General features: G+C 44.8%; 1 protein-coding gene across 3 annotated transcripts in view; it reads right to left on the bottom strand.

The window, feature by feature from the left end:
• LOC121869850 overlaps positions 1 to 24,876 on the bottom strand; it is a 122,874-nt gene that overhangs the window by 79,608 nt on the left and 18,390 nt on the right. For all 3 annotated transcript variants that reach the window (XM_042371421.1, XM_042371426.1, XM_042371431.1), the window contains exon 2: positions 22,893 to 23,072. In XM_042371421.1, coding sequence (XP_042227355.1) covers positions 22,893 to 23,072 — 180 coding nt within the window. The remainder of the gene's footprint in view (positions 1 to 22,892; positions 23,073 to 24,876) is intronic.

Genomic DNA, 24,876 nt, shown 5'->3' with positions numbered 1-24,876 from the left:
CCTCCTTCAGCGCTGGAAAGAACACTACCATTCATTGTTCAACTGAAACACCGTTGTGGATGTCCTAACTACCCAGCAGGTCCCTCAGCATCCAGAGATGACCCACCTCAGCTATCCTCTATCCCTGGATGAGCATTTTTTTTTTTTTTAACGAGGATTAGCCCCAGGCACAGGTCACTGACCCACATTTGGGCCTGGGGGCGAAAATGTTATAATAATAATAATAATAATAATAATAATAATAATAATAATAATAATAATAATAGTAATAATAATAATAATAATAATAATTATAATAATAATAATAATAATAATAATAATAATAATAATAATAATAATAATAACACTGGGGAACAAAATTCAACTTTTTGTCAGTTGCATACATTTTGAAACCTGTTTCTGGGTAAATTGAGGTCACTGATTTCAAATATGGCACCGGTTTTTTTCTATCGGGTCTAGTTTTGTTGCGGTGAGTTACCTACCATTTACTACTATATATAGTTAGACTACCATATACTACTGCTAAAAATCTAAACCAGCACACAGAGAGGAATTACCAAACACGTAGAATTAATTTTTAATTACTTTTATTTACCTTGACAAGCATATTTTGGATTCATCAGCTGCTTTTGTGAACTATGCCAGATTTATTCAGGCACAAACTTGCGTTTAATGGACTGTCTTGAATATCGCCTCTCAGTGCAGTCTCGCTGAATGCTCCAGCAATAGTCCGCCATCATGTGAATATCCCAGCGACCTTGATACCTGTCTTCCATGACTTTGATATCCTGGTGAAAGCGTTCACCTTGCTCATCACTCACGTCCCCCAAGTTTGCCGGAAACAGTTCAAGATGACTGTTCAGGAAATGCATCTTAATGCTCATGTTGCAACCTAACACATGGAAACTTTCCATCAAAGATTCAACGAGCTTTTTATAGTCCTCTGATTTCCTGTTTCCAAGAAAGTTCCTTACAACAGAAACGAATGCTCCCCATGCATTTCTCTCAACATCAGTCATGGATTGAGTGAAGGCTTGGTCTTTAATCAGCGTCCTAATTTGAGGGCCGTCGAAAATACCTGCTTTGAGTTTTTCTAGCGTTAAACCAGGGAACACTTCACACAGATACTTAAAACAGTCACTGTCAGTATCGAGCGCCTTGACAAACTGTTTCATAAGGCCCAGCTTGATGTGAAGGGGCGGGAAAACAATTTTTTCACGTTCCACTAGGGGTTCATAAATGATGTTCTTTTCCCCAACATTGAGGCTTTCCCTAACTGGCCATTCCTTCTGAATCCAGTGTCTGTCTTTGGCTCTGCTGTCCCAGAGGCAGATAAAGCAAGGAAATTTTGTATACCCACCTTGCTGTCCTAGCAAAAAATTGACCATTTTTAGATCAACACAGATGATCCATTTGTGTTCTTCATATTTGAGTAGCTCCAAAACCGTTTTGATGTGTTCATATTTTTCTTTCAGGTGTACTGAGTGTCCTATGGGTATTGCGCCAAAGATGTTGCCTATATGTAATAAAACACACTTCAGACTCCGCTTAGAGCTATCTATAAAGAGGCGCCACTCTTTCGGATCATAACCTGGAGCTCCCATCGCGGTGACTAATCCAGAAATAAAATAATTGTTTTAATGAAATAAAATAATAATGCACACACTAATGCACACACAAATCTATATTTGACGCACTGATGTAATTAAGAATTATATTTGATGAATGTAAACTAATATGCTTATTACCTCCCTTTGTTATTTTCAGAATCTGTGACCTGATATGTAAATTGCCGCGTAGCATCAAAACTAGACCTGATCTGCACAAACGAATGCCATTTTCAGAATCTGTGATCTCCAATCTACCAGAATCAAGTGTCAGAACTCATGCAACCGAAAGTGTGTTCCCCAGTGTTATTATTATTTATAGGTAATTAAAGTTATAATAAAATAAAAACAAAATTGAAAATAAACTACTACTACTACTAATAATAATAATAAAGAAAGAAAAAAAGAAAAAAAAAGATCAAAGTGAGAAACAATATATGTACTGTAGGTTGTGTCGTCAATACTAAGAGAAACAATTGAGACCCTGTAAATGAGGCAGAAAGTCACTGCAGCAACCTGGGACTTTCTCACAATTTTCGTGATGCCATATGGCAACAGGGTCTTCCATTAGACAACACATTATGCTTCCAATATCTTCCCAAGCGGTAGCACCTCCCTGTTTGGTAGCTGCCTACTACCTACTGCCATCAAACAGATGAAAAATAACAAAGCCTCAGGGCCTGATGGAATCCCAGCCAAGGTGTATAAAGCAGGAGGACCTCTACTTACCAGCCGTCTCCACTCTCTCCTGGAGAATATATGGGAAAAGGAGGAAATCCCCCAAGCTCTTAAAGATCCTCCTTTGTCTATATTTATAAGAACAAGGGAGACCGGTCAGGTGTGGCAATTACCGTGGTATCTCCTGCTCTTCGTAGCTGGCAAGATTATATCCCGAGTAGTCCTAAACAGACTTCTTCCTGAGGCGGAAAACTTCCTCCCAGAATCCCAATGTGGTTTTAGACTATCACGTGGCACCACTAACATGATATTTGCTGCCCGCCAGATACAGGAAAAGTGTAGAGAACAGCATCGTGTCCTGTACATGGATTTCAACGACCTAACCAAGGCCTTCGACTCGTTCAACAGGGAAGCCCTCTGGTGGACCCTCAACTGTTTTGGCTGTCCACCAAAATTCATTGCCTTTGTGAGGCAACTAAACGATAGCATGAAAGGCAGTGTCCTGCACAACGGCACCCAGTCAGAGTTTCTCCCCATCCAAACAGGGGGTAAACAAGGGTGTGTACTGGCATCAACTCTCTTTTCTATCTTCTTGGCTGCCTTCTTTACTCGTGGCAGTGCCAATTTAGCCAGCGGGGTGAACATCGAGTAGCAGGTAAAGGGAGGTCTTTTCAACATAAGACGACTCCAGGCAAGAACAAAGGTGTCAGCAGCTTCCATTACTGAACTTCAGTATGCAGACGACCTCATCCTTGTTGCTCACACTGAACACGACCTACAGGAGATCCTGAACACCTATGCAGATGCTTATGTGTTAGGTTTTAGATGCAAGAAAGTGGTTTTCTTACCGTAGAATTCAGATACCTTCACACTGATTACTCACCCAGGAGATTATGGTGTATCACTACATAGAATTTCACTCTGCTTCCGGCATTCAATGCGTTGTGTACTTGATAAATGATGATTTAATGAATTCCATTAACTTCCAACATCCATCTAAGTTATTGGTTATACTTTGTCATAACCAATCAGCCATTACCTTTGTTAATAATAATAATAGAGGGGTCACAGATACGGGCAGATCATTGCACTTACGTTTATTTGGCACAAATCCATACATTGGACTTATAGTCTGCATGGATAGGTCAGTCACTCACATTCGCGCCACAGTACCGTAAGTTATAAGGGAAAGTTTGTCAACCTGGAGAATTAATCGTCAGATCTATTAGGCCGGCCTGGAGTGCTCTTGTAGGAAACAGGCCCTCACCATTGATCACTTCCTTTACAGGGTGCTTTAACTTTTCGCTGGACTTAGCAACAATCTCGGGGATTTGCACACACAGACTCGTAGCACTGGTAGGACTGTATGGCCCCTGTTCTAAACCCGCGGAGCAGGAGGTCTACTCTCACCCAAGGTCTAAAGCCCACTGACTAAAATGTGGTTTTGAGGCGTGAAATGACCCCCATTGGCTGGCCGGTTACCTTATCTCTACCTAAACAAACATTTAGGATGGGTTGTGCGGGAGGCCCAACGCAACCCATGACAGCATGCACACTTCGGCCTTGAGGTGAATCTACGTAAGACTCACATTCTCTTTCAACCTGCCCCTGGTTCAGACACACCTCCACCATCCATCCACCTCAACGGTTCTACCCTCTCTAATGTTGCCCACCTTCGGTATCTCGGCTCCCACCTGTCCACCACACCAGACAGCGATGAAGAAATTCAGCATTGGATCAGATGTGCATCTCACGCCTTGGGCGGACTCCGAAATCATGTCTTCAGCTGTAGGGAGCTGACATTATCCACAAAGTTGCACGTATATTGAGCAGTGGTCCTCCCCACCCTACTATATGGCAGTGAGACAGGAGGCATCTCAAGGCACTTGAAAACTTTCACCAACGTAGTCTACGCTCCATCCTCCGAATTCACTGGGAAGACAAGAGAACAAATGCCACTTTTCTTGCTGACACCAACTGTAGGAGCATCAAGGCTACCATTATCCATGAACAACTACGTTGGACTGGCCATGTTACACGAATGGATGACAGTAGACTGCCAAAGCAGCTACTTTTCAGTCACCTAATGAATAGTAGACTTAACGGTGGCGGGCAATTGAAAAGGTATAAGGAAAGTCTTAAGACAAACCTGTGAAGGTGCCAAACCGACCCCCTCACCTGGGAGACGATCACTCCACATCGTAACGCTTGGAGGAGAACCACACGGGAAGGTGTCAATACTTTCGAGTTACCCCGACTGCAAACCGAGGCAGATAATCGCCATTGACGGAGAGATGGTGCCACCGCCCCTCCCACAGTAGATGGAGCCCTCCACATGTACAACGAATGTGGACGACGCTGCCGGTCCCTTATAGGGCTCTTTAGTCACCTCAAAACTCACTAATCTAGGTGACATGCCTGATACCCCATATCATTTTACCATAGCTGGATGATCGTCATACTCGATTCCGAGTGAGAGCAAAGTAGTATTAGTAGTAGTAGTAGTGTGTGTGTGTGTGTGTGTGTGTGTTAGGGCGGGTATGTGTGTTGGGGCGTGTGTGTGTGTGTGTGTGTGTGTGTGTGTGTGTGTTGGGCGGTGTGTGTTTGTGTTGGGGTGTGTGTGTGTGTGTGTGTGTGTTCAGGCGGGTATGTTTGATGGGGCGGGTAGGCGTAAGTTACGGTGGTTAGGTGTGTTGGGATGGGTGTGAACTGGGTGTATGTCTGTTGGGGTGGGGCGTGCTGGGGCGGTAGTTTGGGGATGGGTGTGTGTGTTGGAGTGGGTGTGTGTGTGTGTATGTGTGTTGTGGCGGGTGTGTGTATGTGCGTGTGTTACTGTTAGACAGCATGGAAAATGACTGGTGGGTAAAAAAACACAAGAAATTCAAGCCTTTGCTGATGTCAATAACACACACGGCTTCTATGAGGCAGTTAAGTCCATTTATGGCCCACAAAGAAGAAATGTCACACCAGTAATGTTAGATGTTCTGGGTAATAAGTTCTATATACAGGAGAGAACACAAACACCTGTATAGTTTTGTAGGTTCGGTTTACTGGATAAGAGTATGTACACAGAGGTGGATAGCACTGCTCCCTAGCTAAGGTCCTGGTCAACTACCATAGACGACGTATGGCAAGTGATACATTAGCAGCTTCCATACGTCGCCAGGCACATTAATTAAGCGTGTGGGATATGGTAATAACATTGCCACGCGCTGCTAGCTAGGCTGAATAAATATAAATGGAGCACATACATAATATACATACATAATACATAATCCAGTATACATAATATACATACACCTCCCTCCCCCCTATACGCTCATAGCAAAGTCTTGAGCGGACCTCTTCTTCTGGGTCCGTTCTGAGCGTCGAGGGACTTCATCACTGGGAAGGGTGTGGGACTCAACACTGGTGGCGGGGCCAGCAGAAGGCAGTGTTACGGGGCGGAGAAAACGGCGGTTCCTCCACCACACGCGACCACTGGGTAACCGCACCTGGTAGTCCCGTGACCTGCCGAGACCCATGACTACGCCTACTTTGTCCCAACGTAGGGAGGTCGGGTCCTGAACACGGACTTGGGTACCGACACTCAACCTGGGGAGAGAACGGGCGTGGTCGTTGTAGCGGGCGACGACGTCCTGAACACGTTCGGCGGCTCGGCGATCACAATCCTCTGTCTTAGCCTGCCACTCCTTGGAGAAGGATTGAGGGTGAGCAGGGACACAAGAACGAAGGGGGCGTCCATACAAGACCTGGGCAGGGGAGCGTCCGGTGTAGTTAGGTGTGTTGCGGAGTTCAAGAAGACCCCGGTCGAAGGCCTCGCAGTCAATGTTCCCAGAAGGGGCCACCTTAAGGATGAGGTGCTTCAGGGATTTGACAGCAGCCTCAGCGTGGCCGTTGGACTGCGGGTAATGGGGCGATGACAACACATGCCGGACTCCCCATCGGTCAAGGAACGCAGCAAAGTCCCGGCTTGTGAACTGAGGCCCTCCGTCGGTTCGCAGGCGTACAGGAACGCCCACGTCACGGAAGTAGTGGCGGAACTTGCTGATGGTGGCGGCAGACGTCGTGTCATTACCGCCCTTGATGACAACCGGCCAACCAGAGAGACGGTCGACGATAACCAGGAAGGACTTTCCTGACACACAGAAAAAGTCGGCCGACACAGACTCAAAGGGGCGGGTGGGGTTGTCGTCACTCATGAAGGGTACCTGCTGCTGGCTGGGTTGTAATACGTGGCGGGGCTTACACACCTGGACAGCATTGGAGATGTCGGGGTCGATGCCAGGCCGGAACACAGTCTGTCGTGCACGTCGTTTGGTGGCCTCAGCTCCACGGTGACTGTCGTGAAGGCGAGCCAAGGCGTGGGGACGTGATGCAGCAGGGACAACTACCGAAGGAGAGGTGTCACTGGCCAGAGGTAGGGGTAGGGCGGCAGCAGGGTAGTTGCTGCTCCCTTCGTGCACCCTGTTGGCGTAATTTACCTCGAGAATCGGTGTTGGGAAGTCCTGGGAGATGATGGCCAACTCTTGACAATGTCTGTAGGACAGCAAGGGAGTCGGGACACCATTATGCACGTCAATCCAGGCCTGACACGACCTGTTGCCAAAGGTGACATGTGCATAGAGTGAACCCAGGGCTGGGGCCATCTGTGAACCATCTGCCATGACGCAGAGGTCCTCGGGAGGCGGTCCTAGATCGCTTGGAGAGAGCCCCAAGCATCGCAAATGCTGGGGACCGATGACTGTAGCATCAGCGCCGGTGTCGGGCAACATCTGAAGACGGGATGACACGCCGCCGTAGGTCACGATGGCGCTGATGTACTGGGTGACTTTGGTCCTGGGATGCGAGGAGTACACCCTCCTAAAATGGGTCGGGCTTTGTCCAGGGTCGTCGTGCCTCTGATTTGGCGACTGTGGGCGGCCCTCTCTGGTAGAAGGGCGCTGAAGCTTCCGTTGACGCTGTTCCTTGGGTTTGTTGGAAGGGCAACACTTGTCATAGTGGCCCAGACGGCCGCACACATTGCACTGGACGCGTTTGGCTGGGCACCGTACTGTGAGTGACCAGTGGCCCTTACGGTCACAACTGTTGCAGGTAGACTGAGCAGCTGGACATACCTGTGTTCCGTGCTGCTTACCACAGTTGTTGCAAAATGAACCGGGCGTGGACGTGGTGGGCGAAGGCGTAGGAGCAGACTTCTTGTCCTTCTTGTACCGGGAAACAGCGCGTACAGCTGTAGGGGGAGCTCGGATGGCAGAGGTGGCACACCTGGCAGCCTCATAGGAGCGACATATCGTCAACACATCCTGAAGAGAAGAGGAAGAGTCGAGGGAGGTGAGGCGTTGGACAAGTTCCTCGTCCTTAACACCCATCAGGATCACCTGCTTCAACTGGGTCTCCTCGCACTGCTGGTGGTGGCCTAAACATATATCTACCTCTTCCGAGGCTCTCTTAAGACGTACATAAAAAGCGTCAAAAGACTCACCCTCCATCTGTCTGCAGCTAAACAATTCCCTCCTGCGCAGAGCTTCATTCTGCTGTCCTTTGATGTGCCGTTGTAGAACGTCCAGTACCTCCTCTACAGACAGCGAAGAGGTTGGGGGTACCTGCAACGTATGTTCTAAGACACGCTGAACTTCCAAGGACAGGCACATACGCAGCTGGATGAGTTGTTTAGGCTGTGACAAACTCTGGAGATCCACCATTGTAGCATAATCAGCCCACCGCCGCCGCCATTCGCGAAAAGTCTGGAAATTTACATCAGGCTCCAAGATGGGCGGTGTTTGAGCTGCTGCTTTAGGTGGGGCTGGGGGGCGTGAAGGAAGCATGGATGAGGTATCTGAACCGTTCAGTACCGAGGCAGTGTTAGAGCCAGGGGCTTGGTTAACAGTGAGGCGAGATATCAAGGCTTCAAACCGTGCACTGTCTTCCATTCTCCGTTGGTGGTCTCGTTCTGCCTCTGCTTGCCTTCTGTGCTCATCCGCCAAACGTCTGTGAGCTTCATCCTCGCGTCTCTCATCTCTCATAAACTTCATTAAGGCAATTATCTCTGGAGATAACGCTGAATGTTGAGGTGAAGGGCTGCGCGATGTTGTGGGAGCTGGGCCGGCCTGGTCATCCATCTCTGGGGGACTATCATCCGCTTGACTCATCCAGGCGCTGGGTCCACGGCTACGTAAGGCATGAGACATAACTACTTTATCTGTGTACTGTGTCTTAAATCAGTGTTGACCGGTCAGCCCGTCGTATCAACAAGATTTCAGACAAAAAATTTAATTAAATACACAGATAAGTAGGTTATATATATAAAATATATATAATGAAGCCGCGCGGTCAGCAAGTGTTAGTACATGTATGTGTGTGTGTCCCAGGCAGGCAGAGCGTCTCGCCCCAGCTGTGAGGGGGGGTGGAGGCGGCGCTGTGAGGGAGGGGGGTGGAGATAGGAGTAGCTCAGTCGCTCTCTGTAAACGGTCAGAGGAGGGTGCGCTGAGCTCTACACCCCACAAATGCCCAGAACATGCCGTATACCTTGGAAATCCGTTCGAACAAGGTCACACATGAATGGCACGAAACACACAATGCACTAAACACTTCACAGAAAATCACTGTCACTGACACTGCTCAAAGTTGCGAAATTCTTCGAGGGATGACGCGGGGTTGACCCAAGGCGGGGATCCATCAGCCGGCTTTCCACAAACTTGCACTAATCACTCGTAATAATCCAGTAAAACTACGCACTGCGCCATGTTAGATGTTCTGGGTAATAAGTTCTATATACAGGAGAGAACACAAACACCTGTATAGTTTTGTAGGTTCGGTTTACTGGATAAGAGTATGTACACAGAGGTGGATAGCACTGCTCCCTAGCTAAGGTCCTGGTCAACTACCATAGACGACGTATGGCAAGTGATACATTAGCAGCTTCCATACGTCGCCAGGCACATTAATTAAGCGTGTGGGATATGGTAATAACATTGCCACACGCTGCTAGCTAGGCTGAATAAATATAAATGGAGCACATACATAATATACATACATAATACATAATCCAGCATACATAATATACATACAAGTAAGATCATTAGATGGCACCACACTCTACAAAAACAAACAGCTGATTGCAGTAAGATGGGCTGAGCACCTCAGCACACTTCTAAATCAAATTAATCCAATAACACCTAAAGCACTGGATAACATCCCACCCATGCCGACACTGCACCTCCTGGATTAAACCCCACACCTACAAGAAGTGGAAATTGCAATACGAGGGCTCAGCAACAACAAGAGCGCTGGACTTGACGTCATTCCTGCTGAAATCTACAAACATGGAAGTCCCCATCTGAATGAGCGCCTCCATAGCCCTTTACTCATCATATGGGCCACAGAAAGATGCAAATATCATAACAATCTATAAGAATAAAGGTGACAAAGCAATCTGTGGTAACAGCAGGAGCATCTCCATCCTTGTAGTTGCTGGCAAGATCCTGTCAAAAGTCATGTTATCAAGACTTATCCAAAACCTAACGGAGAACACTCTTCCTGAATCCCAGTGTGGATTCAGGAAGGATCGCAGTACAATAGACATGATCTTCGCAGCTGGGCAAATTCAAGAAAAGAGTTGAGAGAGCAAAATAAAGACCTTTACATCGCCTTCATTGACCTCTCCAAGGCTTTCGACACAGTAAACAGAGAACTTTTGTTGGAGAGGGTCGGTGTACCACCAAGATTTTTAAATATCCTCCGCCAGATGACTGGTGGAATGGAAGCCCGGGTAGTTGTAGGTGGTGTACAGTCAGAACCATTTAGTGTCCAAATGGGCGTGAAACGGGGCTGTGTGCTGGCACCTGTGTTGTTTAACATCTTTTTGCTGGCTGTAGCACAACTCTCACACTATGCCCTTGGACCTGATGCAGGTGTGGGCATACGGCACCGTCTTGACGGTAGCCTTTTTAATATTAGACGTCTGGAAGCCTACACAAAGACCTTAACAACTCAGGTCATAGAATTACAGTATGCAGATAACTGTGTAATAATGACACATAACAGAGAATCTATGCAACGTGCACTGGACGTGAACTTAGGTATTTACAGCTCGCTTGGTTTGCAAATTAACACCCAGAAGACTGAGTTTTTGTCCAGCCAATTGTTCCACCAATAGAAGCACCGCAATTCTATAGTAATGGAGATCCTATCAAAATAGTAAACCAGCTTAAGTACCTTGGTAGCACTCTCACACCCACCTGCTCACTGGATATGGAAATTCTAACCAGAATCAATTTAGCCTCAGCTGCATTTGGACGTTTGGGAACAAGAGTCTTTCTCAACAATGACCTCAAATATGGAACAAGGACTGCAGTTTATCTCGCGGTCTGTATATCTACATTATTATATGCCTCAGAAACCTGGACGCCCTACAAACGCCATAGCCAAATGCTGGAAAACTCCCACACTAGTGGCCTTAAGCGTATCTTAGGAATATCCTGGGAAGATAGAGTGACTCATGAAGAATTATATCGTGGCTCAAACACGACCAGCATTGAAACCATGCTAGCCAAAAGACACTTGTGCTGGCTTGGACATGTTATCAGGATGCCAGACCACCGGCTTCCAAGACAAATATTATATGGCAAACTCTCACATGGAAACCGCTCGGCGGGAGGACAGAAAAAAGAAATATAAGGACCACTCTAAAACTCTTCTCAAGTGTTGGAATATACAACCAAATTCACTGGAGCAGCTAGCCTCAGACCTTTCCTTATAGCGCTCAACATGCCATAGAGGAGCGGAAACACTTGATACCTCACTGAATCAAAAGAGAGCTACTTAACGAGCCCAACGACATCAGAGGGCTCAAGGCATAATTCCTCTCAATGAACAACATCCCTGTCACCAATGCAACAAGATCTGCGCCTCCAGGATTGGACTCAATAGTCATCGATGGAGGCATCAGAGGAATAACACATAACTCATCTATCATCTCATCTGGAGCAACGTCGTCATCGACTTCGATGGACTGTCAAAAGGAAGTAAGCAAGTGTGTGTGTGTGTGTGTGTGTGTGTGTGTGTGTGTGTGTGTGTGTGTGTGTGTGTGTTTTAGGTAGAATCGAAGAGGAATGTGAAGAAAAGAAGTGAGAGGGGGAGTCAGGGATGAGGGGTGAGATGTGAGGGTAGGAAGAGGAGGGGGAGGAGATAGGCGAAAAATAAACTGCGAGGGGAAAAGGAGAAGGGGTGAGAGGAGTAAAAGTGGTAAGGGAAGGAAGAGGAGTAGTAAGGCGAGGAGGAGCGTTGAGAGGAATGGAGTAACATCAATAAATAATGGGTAACACCTGTCACTGGAAGGGTGAGGGAGAAGGGAGGGGGTGAAGGAGGTGACGAAGAGGGGGGAGGCTCTCACTATCACCAACAGGAAGTTCCTGATTACACACACACACTCTCCCATCGCTGTGGTTATGCACAATGAATGACATCGCATAGGTGTGTGTGTGTGTGTGTGTGTGTGTGTGTGTGTGTGTATGTATGTGTGTGTGTGTGTGTGTGTGTGTGTAACTCCGTGACTGCATTAACGAGATAATTATGCAAGCGTAATTATTCTAGTGATTATACTTGTTACTTATGTAAACACACACACACACACACACACACACACACACACAAGCTTTGGGTTAGAGTTCCCTTAACTTGGCTTATATATAAATAAGTTGAGGGGTTAAGTTACAAACCCAAAATTGTCTTTTCTTTATATATCTGTAAAACTATATTGGTCACAGTCTATTAATAGAGGTACCGTAATTAACACTGTAAGCTGTGAGTGTTAGTTAAGGACGGGGGCTCAGCTTGACTGAGTTTAGATCACCCGTCCGATTCTCGTGAGGCTAAAGTCAAGACTGGTTTTGTGAGGGGAGGCTCTGAAGGAGATGCTGGGCTGACCCTACATTCTCAAGGTCGGCTTACTGATAGAGGAATTTCCCCTCACGTGAACAGCACATGGCACCTCACAGCTTATGGAAAATTACCGTGGGGTGATTGGATTACATAAACTAAATGTATTAACCCAAATTTATATAATTGGTATTGCCATGAGACAAGGGCTTATACACACACACACACACTCACACACACACACACACACAGACAGACACTTGTATATTATTTGTAAATCAAGAGACCCATTCCCCAATTATGTAACTGCCATGCTCTTTCAATAGACCGTTAATTATTATTATTATTATTTACACAGACACACTACGTCTCTTCAGTAAATAATTTCAATAAATAATGAGACTAAAATAATATTATTGGACAGTAATATATTTTTAAATAACGAGAACATTATTTTATAACGCACTAACATATTCATCAATTTGCTAATACCTGTAACTATTAAAGGATATTACCACACTTTATGATGCACTGATGAAGGACTATTATAGTGTTGGTATATTGGTGAACTGTGACCCTTGTGCTGACCTTTGACTTGTGAAAAAAAAACCGAAGTATACGATAACTGGCAGGTGTCTAGAGTTTATCTGTGTGGAGTAACACATACATACATACATACATACTATTACTTCAGCTACCATTTTGTTCTCACTCAAAATCAAACATGGCGAACATCCAGCAACACACAATGATATGAGTTATTAGTGACGTCACCTTCATTGCTGAGCTCGGAGGTGACTCGAGATGCCGATATGGGACCAGCAGGGCCGTCTACAGATGTTGCCACATATGTCCCCCTTGTTCTTTGAGGTCTTGCGAATTTCCTTCTTCTCTAATATATTCTCCGGGAGAGAGAGTGGAAACGGCTGGTAAGCAGAGGTCCTTCTTTATACACCTCGGATGGGATTGCAACAGCCCCTGTGACTTTGTTATTTTTTATCTGCTTGATGGCAGTAGCTTCCTCATCATGAGATGGAAGATAGCTGAGGTTGGTCAGCTCTGGGTACTGAAGGACATGCTGGGTAATCAGGACATCCACATCGGTGTTTCGGTTGAGAAGGGAATAGTAGTGCTCTTTCCAGGGCTGGCGAATCCCTTCTTCGTCTTTAATTAGGGATGAGAGGAAACAGGCAGCGCCAAGATTAGATGGGCCATAGATTGCTTTAACGGAATTGAAAAATTCGATCATCTTGTGTTGATCTGCAAGTTTTTGTGTTTCACACGCTTTTTTATTCCACCATTCGTCCTTCATCTCCCGAAATTAGCGATGGGCCATCGCTTTCTTCTCGTGGAAAGTTTTCCAGTAAGCGAAGGCAGCACGTTTACCAAAGAGAAGTACGTCGATATCCTGGTTATTTTCATCAAAACAATCATGGTATTTCCTTCCCCCCTTCTCTCTCTGTCTCTGTAACTTTACATCTGGTACTCTATCTCTCCCTCACCAGGTCAACACAAGATAAGTCTCTAATCACGCTCACAATATTGCAGCGTTTTTTCCCATGTTGGTAAAATATTTCTGGGCGTTGATGGGAAATAGTTCTTATTATACGGATATAATACTCGCATCCAGGGCCCAACAAATTGCACTGAACACTCCATTAACGGAACTGTTATTAAACGCGTATGATTGTGTACCGAAACACGAACTTAGGGCTATAAATCTTTAGTGCTCTGCATACCGTTCAGAATAATAAAAAATATATTCGAAATAAATTATTTTTAAGTAATCAATATACAGTATATCAGAAATACAAGAAATATAATAAAAAAATAATAAAATTAAGAAAATTATATAAAAATACAAGAAATATTCATAAAAATATTTAAAATATCTAAGACGAAGAAACTAGACAAGGCAAAATCTGAAGTGAAGAAAATATCAGATTAAAAAGAAGATATTAGACAATAAAACATACCCAAAATAAACTTAATGCTAAACAAAGTCCCATTTCTCTTTACCTGTCCCCAACAACACCACAAATGACCACCATACAGGTTTACCGGGAGAAGGACGCTCGAGTATACGGGTTGTCCATTAGTACAGGATATTAATTGCATGTTATATAGAAGCGAATAGAGTATAATCTGACATACTTGAGCCTATACGAGCATAACGGCTAATAATGTATGTATGTTTTTCCAATAATATAACATGAATAAACACAAATGATGCTACATTTACTATCGATTGCGGGTGTGGAGGATGCTGGACATGAAGACCGGAAACAGAACTTTAAATGCTAAACAAAAAAAGTCTTCCTATACGCTTGCTCCAGGACTCCCTACACATACCTGATGGTGTCATATGCTCCTCGGAAACCAATTCTCCCAGCTGTCGTCGTTAAAGTGTTGTCATGCAGATGGTGATGGTGATAGTGGTGGTAGAGGTATTTGAAATAACAGTAATGGCGATAGTAGTAGTAGTAGTAACAGAAGTAATGATGGTAGTAGTTTAGTAGTAGAAGCATTAACAACAGTAATGGTGATAGAACTCGTAGTAGTAACAGCAGTAACAAGGCTCTAAGAGGTGATACCATCATACAATCAACTGAGGGAACAACGCAGGGGGATCCTGTTGCAATGACAATGTATGCAATAGGCCTATCCGTGCTCCAACACACAATAAAATTTGAAACAACCGAGGTCAAGCAACTGGAGTATGCTGACGACCTTACAGGAGCAGGAAAAGTGGAGGACATCAAAAAGTGGTGGGACCTGGTAACATCACGAGGTCCACAAATAGGGTACCACCCTACTTGTCAAAATAACAAAGGATGGCCAAAGATACCTAGGCGCAGTAATCGGCACGACTTACTTCAAGACCGAGTAAGTAACGGGAAAGGTGAATGAGTGGGAAAGGAAATCCAAGCTCTGTCTGATATTGCTAACACAGAGCCACATGTGGCTTTTGCCGCATTCACCCATGGAGTCAAGCATCCCTGGAACTACCTGATGAGCACTATCCATGTTACCGGACCCCTCCTCCACCCTCTGGAAGAAGCTATCAGCGTCAATTTCATTCCCAAATTAGTGAAACACCTTCACTTAACCCCAGCAGAAAGATCACTCCTTGCACTACCACCGAAACTGGGAGGAATGGGAGTGACCAATCCAGTGGAGATTGCTGCCACCGAACATCAAAACTCAGTTAAGCTCACGGCAACCCTCACTGACCACATAATAGCTCAGAACGCGACAGGGGAGGTGGATACCAGTGAAGTAAACAAGATTTGAAGGTCCATTACGACAGAATGATAGCACGGCAAAAGTGATAAGTTGCAGCAACTGATGTCGCAAGTACCAGAGAATTTGAAAAAAAAAGTAGCTATAGCACAGGAGGTGGGCGCCTCAAACTGGTTAACTACGTTACCGATAAGGGCAAATGGTTTCAGTCTCAATAAACAAGAATTTACATATGCCATTGCTCTAAGGTAGGGTAGGCCAGTAGAAGGTTTGCCCTCCCAATGCATGAGTGGCTCTTCCTATGACGACGAGCACGCCATGGTGTGCAAGAAAGGGGGGTTTCATATGCATAAGGCATGACGAAGTAAGGGATCTCACAGCAAATATGTTAAAGGAAATCTGTCGTGATGGCAGGGTAGAACCGACCCTCCTTCCATTGGACGGTGAGAATATCCAACATAGGACTTCAAACACATCCAACAAAGCCCGTGTTGACGTCTCAATAAACAAGAATTTACATATGCCATTGCTCTAAGGTAGGGTAGGCCAGTAGAAGGTTGACCCTCCCAATGCGTGTGTGGCTCTTCCGATGATGGCGATCACGCCATGGTGTGCAAGAAGGGGGGCTTCATATGCATGAGGCATGACGAGGTAAGGGATCTCACAGCAAATATGTTGAAGGAAATCTGCCGGGACGTCATAGTAGAACCGACCCTTCTTCCATTGGATGGCGAGATCTTCCAACACAGGACTTCAAACACATCTAACGAAGCCCGTGTGGACGTCAGTGCTCGAGGATTCTGGATGCAGGGACAGCGAGCTTTCTTGGACATCAGGATTTTTGATCCCATGGCCGCATGTCACCGTAACCTAGCGCTCGATGCTGCACATAGGAGGAACGAGAACGACAAGAGAAGGGCATATGGGGAGAGAATTCAAAACGTTGATCAAGGCAGCTTCACTCCTCTAGTGTTCACAACCTCTGGTGGGATGGGCCCAAGTGCAAGATGTTTCTACGCCAGACTCGCAGAGTTGATCTCCGAACAGAAGCAGCAGCCCAGAAGTTATGTTACAGCCTAGATGAGATGTCGACTGTCTTTCTCTCTCCTTCGGTCGGCTTTGCTCTGCCTCAGGGGAACGAGAGCTTCTTCCCCAACTCAGACAACTGCTGCAGATATTGACTATGAGGCTACAGTCACTGAATGCCGCATAGATCTGCGGCTCAACTAATTTAACACAGATAGGATAGCTTCTTATGTATTAGGATATTTAATATGAAGGTAAATAAATGGTGGCGAAGGTGTGGCTATTGGGGGAGGCTGGAGGCCACGTTTTAAAAAAAAAAAGTAGTAGTTGTAGTAACAGCAATAATAGTGGTAGTGGTAGTAGAAGTAGTAATAATAAGAGCAGTAATGGTGGTAGTGGTGGTTGCAATAGTAAAAGCATTAATGGTGATTTTAGTAGTAATAACAATAATGGTGGTAATGGTAGTAACAGTAGTAGTAGTAGAAACAAAAGTAATAGTGGTAATAGTAGTAGTAGTAGTAATAACAGTATTGGTGGTAGTAGTAGTAGTAGTATTAACAAAAGTAATGGTGGTAGTGGTGGTAGCAGTAGTAGTAACAGAATTAATGATGGTAGTGGTGGTGGGAGTAACAACAGTAATGGTGGTAGTGGTGGTGGCAGTAATAACAGTAATGGTGGTAGTAGAGGCCAGACCACCAAGTTGCACCAGAAGGTTTCTCACTGGGCGGCTAACGGCAAGTAGCGCCACCTGATTACATACGGAAGTCGAGCTCCCACACAACACATTATATATAGTAACTATCACACACACACACACACGTTAACTACTCTTATTATGAATGATAATTCAGGACCGTGTCTTAGTGAACATTGTGTAGTACTATTTTTTTGTATACTTGCAGTCTATGTATGTATCTATCTATCTATCTGTCTGTCTGTCTGTTTGTCTGTCTATCTAGAGTACTATTTACATGCTTTGTGTATTATGTATTCTACGTAAAGGATTGATTGTGTGTGTGTGTGTGTGTGTGTGTCTGTGTGTGTGTGTGTCCAGGAAGTCAAAAAACCTGACATAATTGTAATATCAAATAAATCTAAGTAAACGATCATCCTCGTCCTCCCTCATCCCTTCCCTTTCCCATCCTCCTCCCCCTATTTACCCTCCCTCCCCCCTTCGTCCATCCCTTCAATATCTATCAGTCACTATTCTATCATCTTCCACCATCTACCACAATCATGATTTAACACATACACATCTGGTCGACTTATACAGTGGGCATAGCACGTCAATCATACAACCCGGTAGAGACAACAGCTGCTTCTATAGACAGGGGATCCACTAAATTGAAGAGGTCTGCTCTGTTGAGGTCTACCAGCCACAGGTGTGTTATGTGTGGTTTACCTGTTGTTTTAGGATGCTTGTGTGTATTTTATTATTATTATTATTATTATTAGCAGTAGTTGTAGTAGTAGTATTAATAGTAGAAGTAGCAGTAGTAGTATAGTTGTTGTTGTTGTCATTATTACTGTTATCATTTTCTGTTATCTGTATGCAGTAGATTAAAAATTGAACTATATTATTATAATGTATCTAAGACTGGCAGGTAGCCAGGGTTATTAACCACCGTTCACCAGGTGTTCCTCTCCACAGCGCCATGTTTTCTTAACACCAAGATGTTCTTCAGTGAGTTCCTGTTTATGTTACAATCTTTACTTCCGCAATATATATGATGAGTTTCCTGTTTATTTACGGTTAACCTTTTATGTTTTCTCCGTTAAATTTGCCGTTCTCCACTGTTACTGGGATGACGGGTTGGTGTTCATTAATTGTTCTAATACCAATCACGTGAAGGCTTTTTGGTCACCTTAATTCACCTGAACATTAACCTCACCTAACCTAACCTAACGTTAATCTAACGCTAACCTAACCTAACTTAATCAAACCTACCCTAACGCTATCCTAACCTAACATAACTACCTTTCTCTAACGTAAATTTAACCTCACTAAAGCCTAACCTAATTTAACCTCAGCCAATTAGCAGGCAATGAGTTAAACCACATGCCTAACACAGGCAGGTAACTTAGGTACAGGTGTCAAGTTAACTCATTAACTAGTGTGTGTGGGTGTGTGTGTTTGTGTGGAGTCACCGTCAATGACAGGTATGTAACGCGGTCAGGGCAAGTGAACCAGAATGTCAGGTATGCCGTGGTTGTTGGAGCTGACCCTGCCAACCATCATCACCATCACCAACAACATTACCACCATCATCACCATCACTAACACTACCACCACTATTACCACTACCACCACCACAGCGACCACCACCATCACCAACGATACTATCAACACCACTACTACCTCTACCACCACCACCAGGAACTTCAACGCCCCCGGCAGTAGAAATCTCAGACCGGCTCTTTCTTGCTTTGGGTGACCCACAATTCTCACCTGCTCAAGCAAGACACCTGAGGGGTGGGTGGGTGAATATGTGTTTATGTCGGTATGGGTTGGTAGTTGGATATTGGTGGGTGGATGTGTGTGTGTGTGTGTGTGTGTGTGTGTGTGTATGTGTGTGTGACGCAGAGGTGACGTGTGTGGCGTGACGCAGAGGTGACGAGGGTGACGTGTTGCAGGGGTGACATGGGAGGCGTAGCACCGGGGTGACGCGGGTGACGTGACACAGGGAGGACGTGGGTGGCACTGAGCTGTGATATAGACACCTTATCTCCCTCCTTCAAAGTCAACTCCCGTGACATTGTGACGAACTGGCGTAACGGATCGTGACGGATGGGAAAGGCGAGAGTAGGAAGAGAGGGGGTGGGGAGGGGTGTAAGGGGTGTGTGTATGGAAGAGGGTAGGCCATGCACGAGTGGTGAGTAACGGAGGGAGGGGGTGAGGATTAGGTTCCGTATATAGGGTAAGGTCAATATTAGGTACCATCAACAACACAATCACCATCAACACCTACCTAACAAACATATTCCCTCTTAACTAACCTAGCCTAACCTAACCAAACTTAACATAACCTAACCGAACCTAACCGAATAAGTAAATATGTGTGAAGGTAGGAACTGTGTTCAGATTACAACATAAACAGCGTTGAGTTAACAGAGCCGCAACTAATGGAGGCGTCCCAGAGGTCAGAGGTAGTCAAGTTCCCACCAACGTTCGGTTACTAAGATGAGACAGAAAGAACGAAAACAGGAATATATATATATATATATATATATATATATATATATATATATATATATATATATATATATATATATATATATATATATATATATATATATATATATTTATATATTTAGAAAGAGAGAGAGCTCTAGCGGGGAACTGAGTTATGCATCTAAAAAAAAATCTTAAAATTATAAGGTAATATCCACATTAATTATACCTCACACCTCCCCATAGCTGTCAATGTCATAATGAAAGAGAGAGAGAGAGAGAGAGCTGCCTCTCTTACACTACCTCTCATTATCGTAACCTCATGAAAATTGTAATATAATCGAGTATTACCTTGACAATTGAAGACCTTGAAGCGAGAGCCAACACGTCCCGTTAACCCCCACAGAGAGTAGTAGTACATGTTGGTGAAAATACCTCCAATAATCGTCTTATTTTCACCGTTATGAGATTTTTTACGGTTTGTGGCGCGGTGTGGGTTAAGTCTAGCCTGTTACCTTGATCCTGTGAGTCTGACGTCTCTCTCTCTCTCTCTCTCTCTCTCTCTCTCTCTCTCTCTCTCTCTCTCTGTATATCTATCTATCTGTCTATCTTTCATTACATCATCAAAAACACTTCCTCTAACAAACATGACCTGAATATCGACCATCCAGAATGCGTCACTCCACAAGCACTCTATTGGAGATAATTGAACTGACTATTTCCTCGAGGGGGAAACCTAAATAATCATTGACTCACTTCGTCAATATTGGCTATATTTGGTTAGTTGGGGATGGCCTGGTTCTGTATAGTGGAAGAGTAGGAAGAAGAGGAAGAAGAGAAGAAGAGGATGAAGAGGAAGAAGAGAAGAAGAGGAGGAAGAGGAAGAAGAGTAATAATACCAGTACAGAGAAGAAGAAAACACCAAATATAGCTATTAACAATGAATCTGACAGAGAGAGAGAGAGAGAGCACTAATAATATCAAAGGTGTGGTGGTCAAGCGGATACAACACTCGTCTTCTGTCATAAAGGTCGCTCGTTCAATCCCGGGGCACCCCCAGCCCACCTAGGTGTAAATAGGTAGGTAAGTTTACAGTTGAGGAAGTGAAGGTGGTCGAGTACAGTGTCGACCAGGCTGCCTCCTAGTGTTCCCAAGACTTAGTATATAGTGGGATCTTAGGATACTTAGGCTCCTCCCCCCTCCAGCTTATTTCACCTGATGTTTAAGCACCTTAACGCTTAATGGGAGGGTTAGGTTAGGTTATGTTAGAATATAACAAAAACTAAGGTGTAATACACTTGGTAGTGGAAGTAATTAGGTTTACCGAGATGGTTAACACACTTGTTCTCTGCAACACACCTCCCACCCTCACCTGGCAACAGCTGGCGTCAGTGTCAACGGTACTAACACATATTAAAGTGTTAATGAATTCAGGGTTATACGGGGGCTGTAACCAAACCTAAACTTAACGATACCTAACGTAGCGTAACCTACCCTTGACTATATCTAACCTGACCTAAACAAACCTAATCTGACCTATCGCTAACCTATTCTAACTTAAAACTTAACCTAACCATAATTCAGCGCATCTCTGTGCTTGCTTGCAGGCGCTTGACCTACATTAAGACGGTGTGTCGCGTGGGCTGATTGATATATAGCAGAGTGAGGACCAGTGTATCCGGTACTGCACTGGACCACTTTAGGTTCCTTAATAAAAAGAAGGGTGCCAATTTACATCTTGGTGGAATGCGCGTGCCTCGGGCAAGAGCCTGCTATCCTTACTGCAAGACAAGGCACTACACTGTACTAGTTACTTGAGTACATCTGCACATCTGTAATCAATGTTATGTTACCTGTATTGATAGCGTGATGTGATCAGTTCAAACACACACACACACACACACACACACACACACACACACACACACACACACACACACACACAACAAAAAATAGTGTAACATCACAACCAGTTCCTCCTCAAGCGACAACGGCACAAGACTACTCCTCGGAGGTCAAGGTGGACCTTGGAGCCGTGGCCTGCTTAAAGAGGGAGTTTTACCTTGATTTGGGGGTAAATTGTCTTTGGTTTTTGCTCTGGAGACGAAGCTGACGTATACTACCGGTCTTTTTCTTCTTTTCCTTTTGCTTATATTTTCTTATGATTCTTCTTTTTCTTTTTCTAACCTAACCTAACCTATTTACCAAAAAAATAGAAAATTAATTAGGGAATCGATAAATAGGGGAGAGAGAGAGAACATTTAAATAAATAGATTCGAGGAAATAGATAAAGATAGTGAAGGTAAGATAAGAACAGACAGACAGACAGGTCAGAGAGACAGACAAAAAACATTCACTAAATAGATTCGTGGAAGTAGATAGAGATAGTGAAGATAGAAAAGAACAGAAAGACAGGTAAGCAGACAGACAAACTGACAGACTGAAAGACAGAAATACAGAAAAACAGACAGACAGACATACAGAAAACGACACAAGATACAGAGAGACGCCGTTAATTACTGTCTTGTGGGTCTCCTTCAAGTTACCCTCCTCCCCCCTCCTCTCTCTCTCTCTGGTAGTAACATGAAGTCAAATATTGGGTTAGTTTAGGTTAGGTTATGTTTGGTTGAGAGCCGTGTAGGTAGGTGGTCAGGGCAAAGCTGATGTGAAAGAGATGGTAAGAGAGGAAGAGGACGAAGAACAAGAGGAGCAGTAGAAAGAAGAGGAAGTGGAGGTAAAAGAACAGGAAGTGGGTTGTCTTCTGACCCTTTTACCTACACTCACACTCGAGGCCAATTCAGTGCTAACCCACTTTCTTAAAATACATGAAGTCGAAAGTCCCCTTCATATATTCCATCAAAATACCACAACACAGGAAATGAACAGCCGGTCATAGTGCAGGATCAAGATAGCGCTTATCCACAATCGTGTATGATTGAGGCGAGAAATTATTTGATTTTACGGGAATTTCAACCTTAAAGACGAAAACTTGTGAATGCATGGTTATTCCGAGAGGAAAGACGATGCTAAGCAACTAGTAAATACTCAAGTCTTCAACAATATGAAAGCGAGAGAGATACATTCGGCTCGGAGTGAGAGATAGTCGGACAATATCTCTCTAACTAAGAGTGAGAGATAATCAGGCAACATCTGTGTAACAAGGAGTCAGAGATAATCAGGCAACATATCTCTAGCTAGGAGTGAGAGATAGTCAGAAGAAACATCAAGAGAGAGATACACAACATCTCTCTTGCTAGGAGTGGGAGACAAGGAAGCACCGTACTCACCACAGAAGGGGATGCCAGCTGGGGTCCAAGTGCCATTCTCAGCACAGATCTTCCTGGCAGGTCCTAGCAGTTCGAAGCCACGGTCGCAGGCGTACGTGGCCACCGTGTTCGAGTCGAGTCTGTTGTCGGAGAAGGTGACGGTGGAGTGTGAAGGAGCACCTGGGAATCCACAACACCAGCCTGGAGGACGAGATGGAGGAGGAGGTTAGGTTATATACTGGAGATATGTTGTGTACTGGAGGAGGAGGTAAAGATGGAAGGGAAGGTGGAGGAGGAGGAGGAGGAGGAAGAGGGTGTATACTGGAGGAAGAAGTGGAGAATGGGGAAAAGGAGGAAGAACAGGAGGTGGCGATCACATACGAGGAGAAAAAATACAGTATACAGAAGGATAATGGTGTTAAATTAGAGTGTTATTAGTATTATATAATAGGGGTAAACTAATAGGTTAATAAAAATTTATGTTATTCCATTATACACCGATTAGCTCCCCATTATCATAGAGAACACCATTACCCATTGTTAGCCCTATACATTTCTCTCGTAATTTATCTTTAGGGCCACCCTATAGAATATCTCCCTATTATCGCCACTAAATCCACCTATCATTTATATTTTCTCCACCCATAATCACATATATCCCATTCCCCATTAAAATCGTTATTTCCACATATTCCCTCCATTAAGCTCAATATTAATCATCTTGCAAAACACACATACACACACACACACACACACACACACACACATATTCTTATTGCTTAAGGCTGTCCGTCGTAGCCGACGACGACTTTGTTTCATTATGAAATCGATGATGATACCGAGTGGTGAACTAGGGATGTTGTCGGCGGTGCCACTGGATGTTGCTGTGGAGTCCGATCCTTGACCCGCAGATTCTATCATACATTAGGTAGGACAGCTCTGGATTGGGTAGGAGGTCTCTGGGAGTGCGATTGTGTTCCCTTTCCCTACATGTACATCTGGCCCTATTACGCTCGTTCTCGTGATGTTTGTCACCTTGGGTACAGGTGGAGCGCCATTACTACGGTTGGATGCAATAGTTTCAAGATCCTTTGGAGGAATGTTACATTTTTTGAGCGTCATTCTGAGCTGGTCTTAGTACCTTTTGCATTGTCCTCAGGGATTGCGGTTTGCCTCGGGCAGCTGCCAGAAGAGTATCTGGCGGAGGAGTCGGTGCTCTGGCATGCAGATGACATCCATGGAAACCCAGCGACTACACCGGCGGACGAAGGCAATGCCTGATGGACAGGCTACTAAGGCGAAACAAAACAAACTGGACTATCGCAGCCCATTGCAACTCTCCTTCTCACCAGTCGTTGCAACACTTGCACCACTGGATCAGGAAAAGGGAGAGCCAAGATATGTGGTTGCAGCCTGCGCTCCTGCCTCACCACATAAATCAATTCACGCACAGCCATCACCCAGCTCCTCATACCTCTCATTATCATCAAAAACCCCTTATAGCCCCCAAAAGTCCTATGGCGACAAACAAGTGGCGACGGGACAGGCAGAGATGACTGCCGGAAGTCTCTAGTCACAGCTCTGCACAGGGGCGGCATAGATAAGATGGTAGTTTCAGCACTGGGATCTATGCAGAAATGCAATCCGGTCCTGTCTGTGCGACTGAGCAGCCCTTCCGAGGAGCCACTCCGCTCACCCTACATGGGGAAGGGGCTAGAAAAGGTGCCTTAAACATAGCCTGCCTAAAAACCCAAATTGACTCGGCAACTGCACCCAGTAAGGTCATACTTAAGAGGTCGAAAACACAATAAAAATCACAGATCCAAACAAAAACAAACCATACAGCCTCTTCTGGTCGCTGCATGGAATGTCAGGACCCTTCTGGATACTGGCACAAATGCACGTCCTGAAAGAAGAACCGAGCTTGTGGCAAAAGGGCTGGCTAGGTATAACATCGACATAGCAGCCATCAGTGACTCCCAGCTCCCAGATGTGGGCCAGCTCA

This window comes from Homarus americanus, unplaced genomic scaffold (genome assembly GCF_018991925.1).
Source record: "Homarus americanus isolate GMGI-L3 unplaced genomic scaffold, GMGI_Hamer_2.0 scaffold32583, whole genome shotgun sequence".
NCBI classification, from domain to species: domain Eukaryota; kingdom Metazoa; phylum Arthropoda; class Malacostraca; order Decapoda; family Nephropidae; genus Homarus; species Homarus americanus.
Note: the sequence above shows the minus strand (reverse complement) of the source record. Positions and strands in the feature narration are given on the sequence as shown.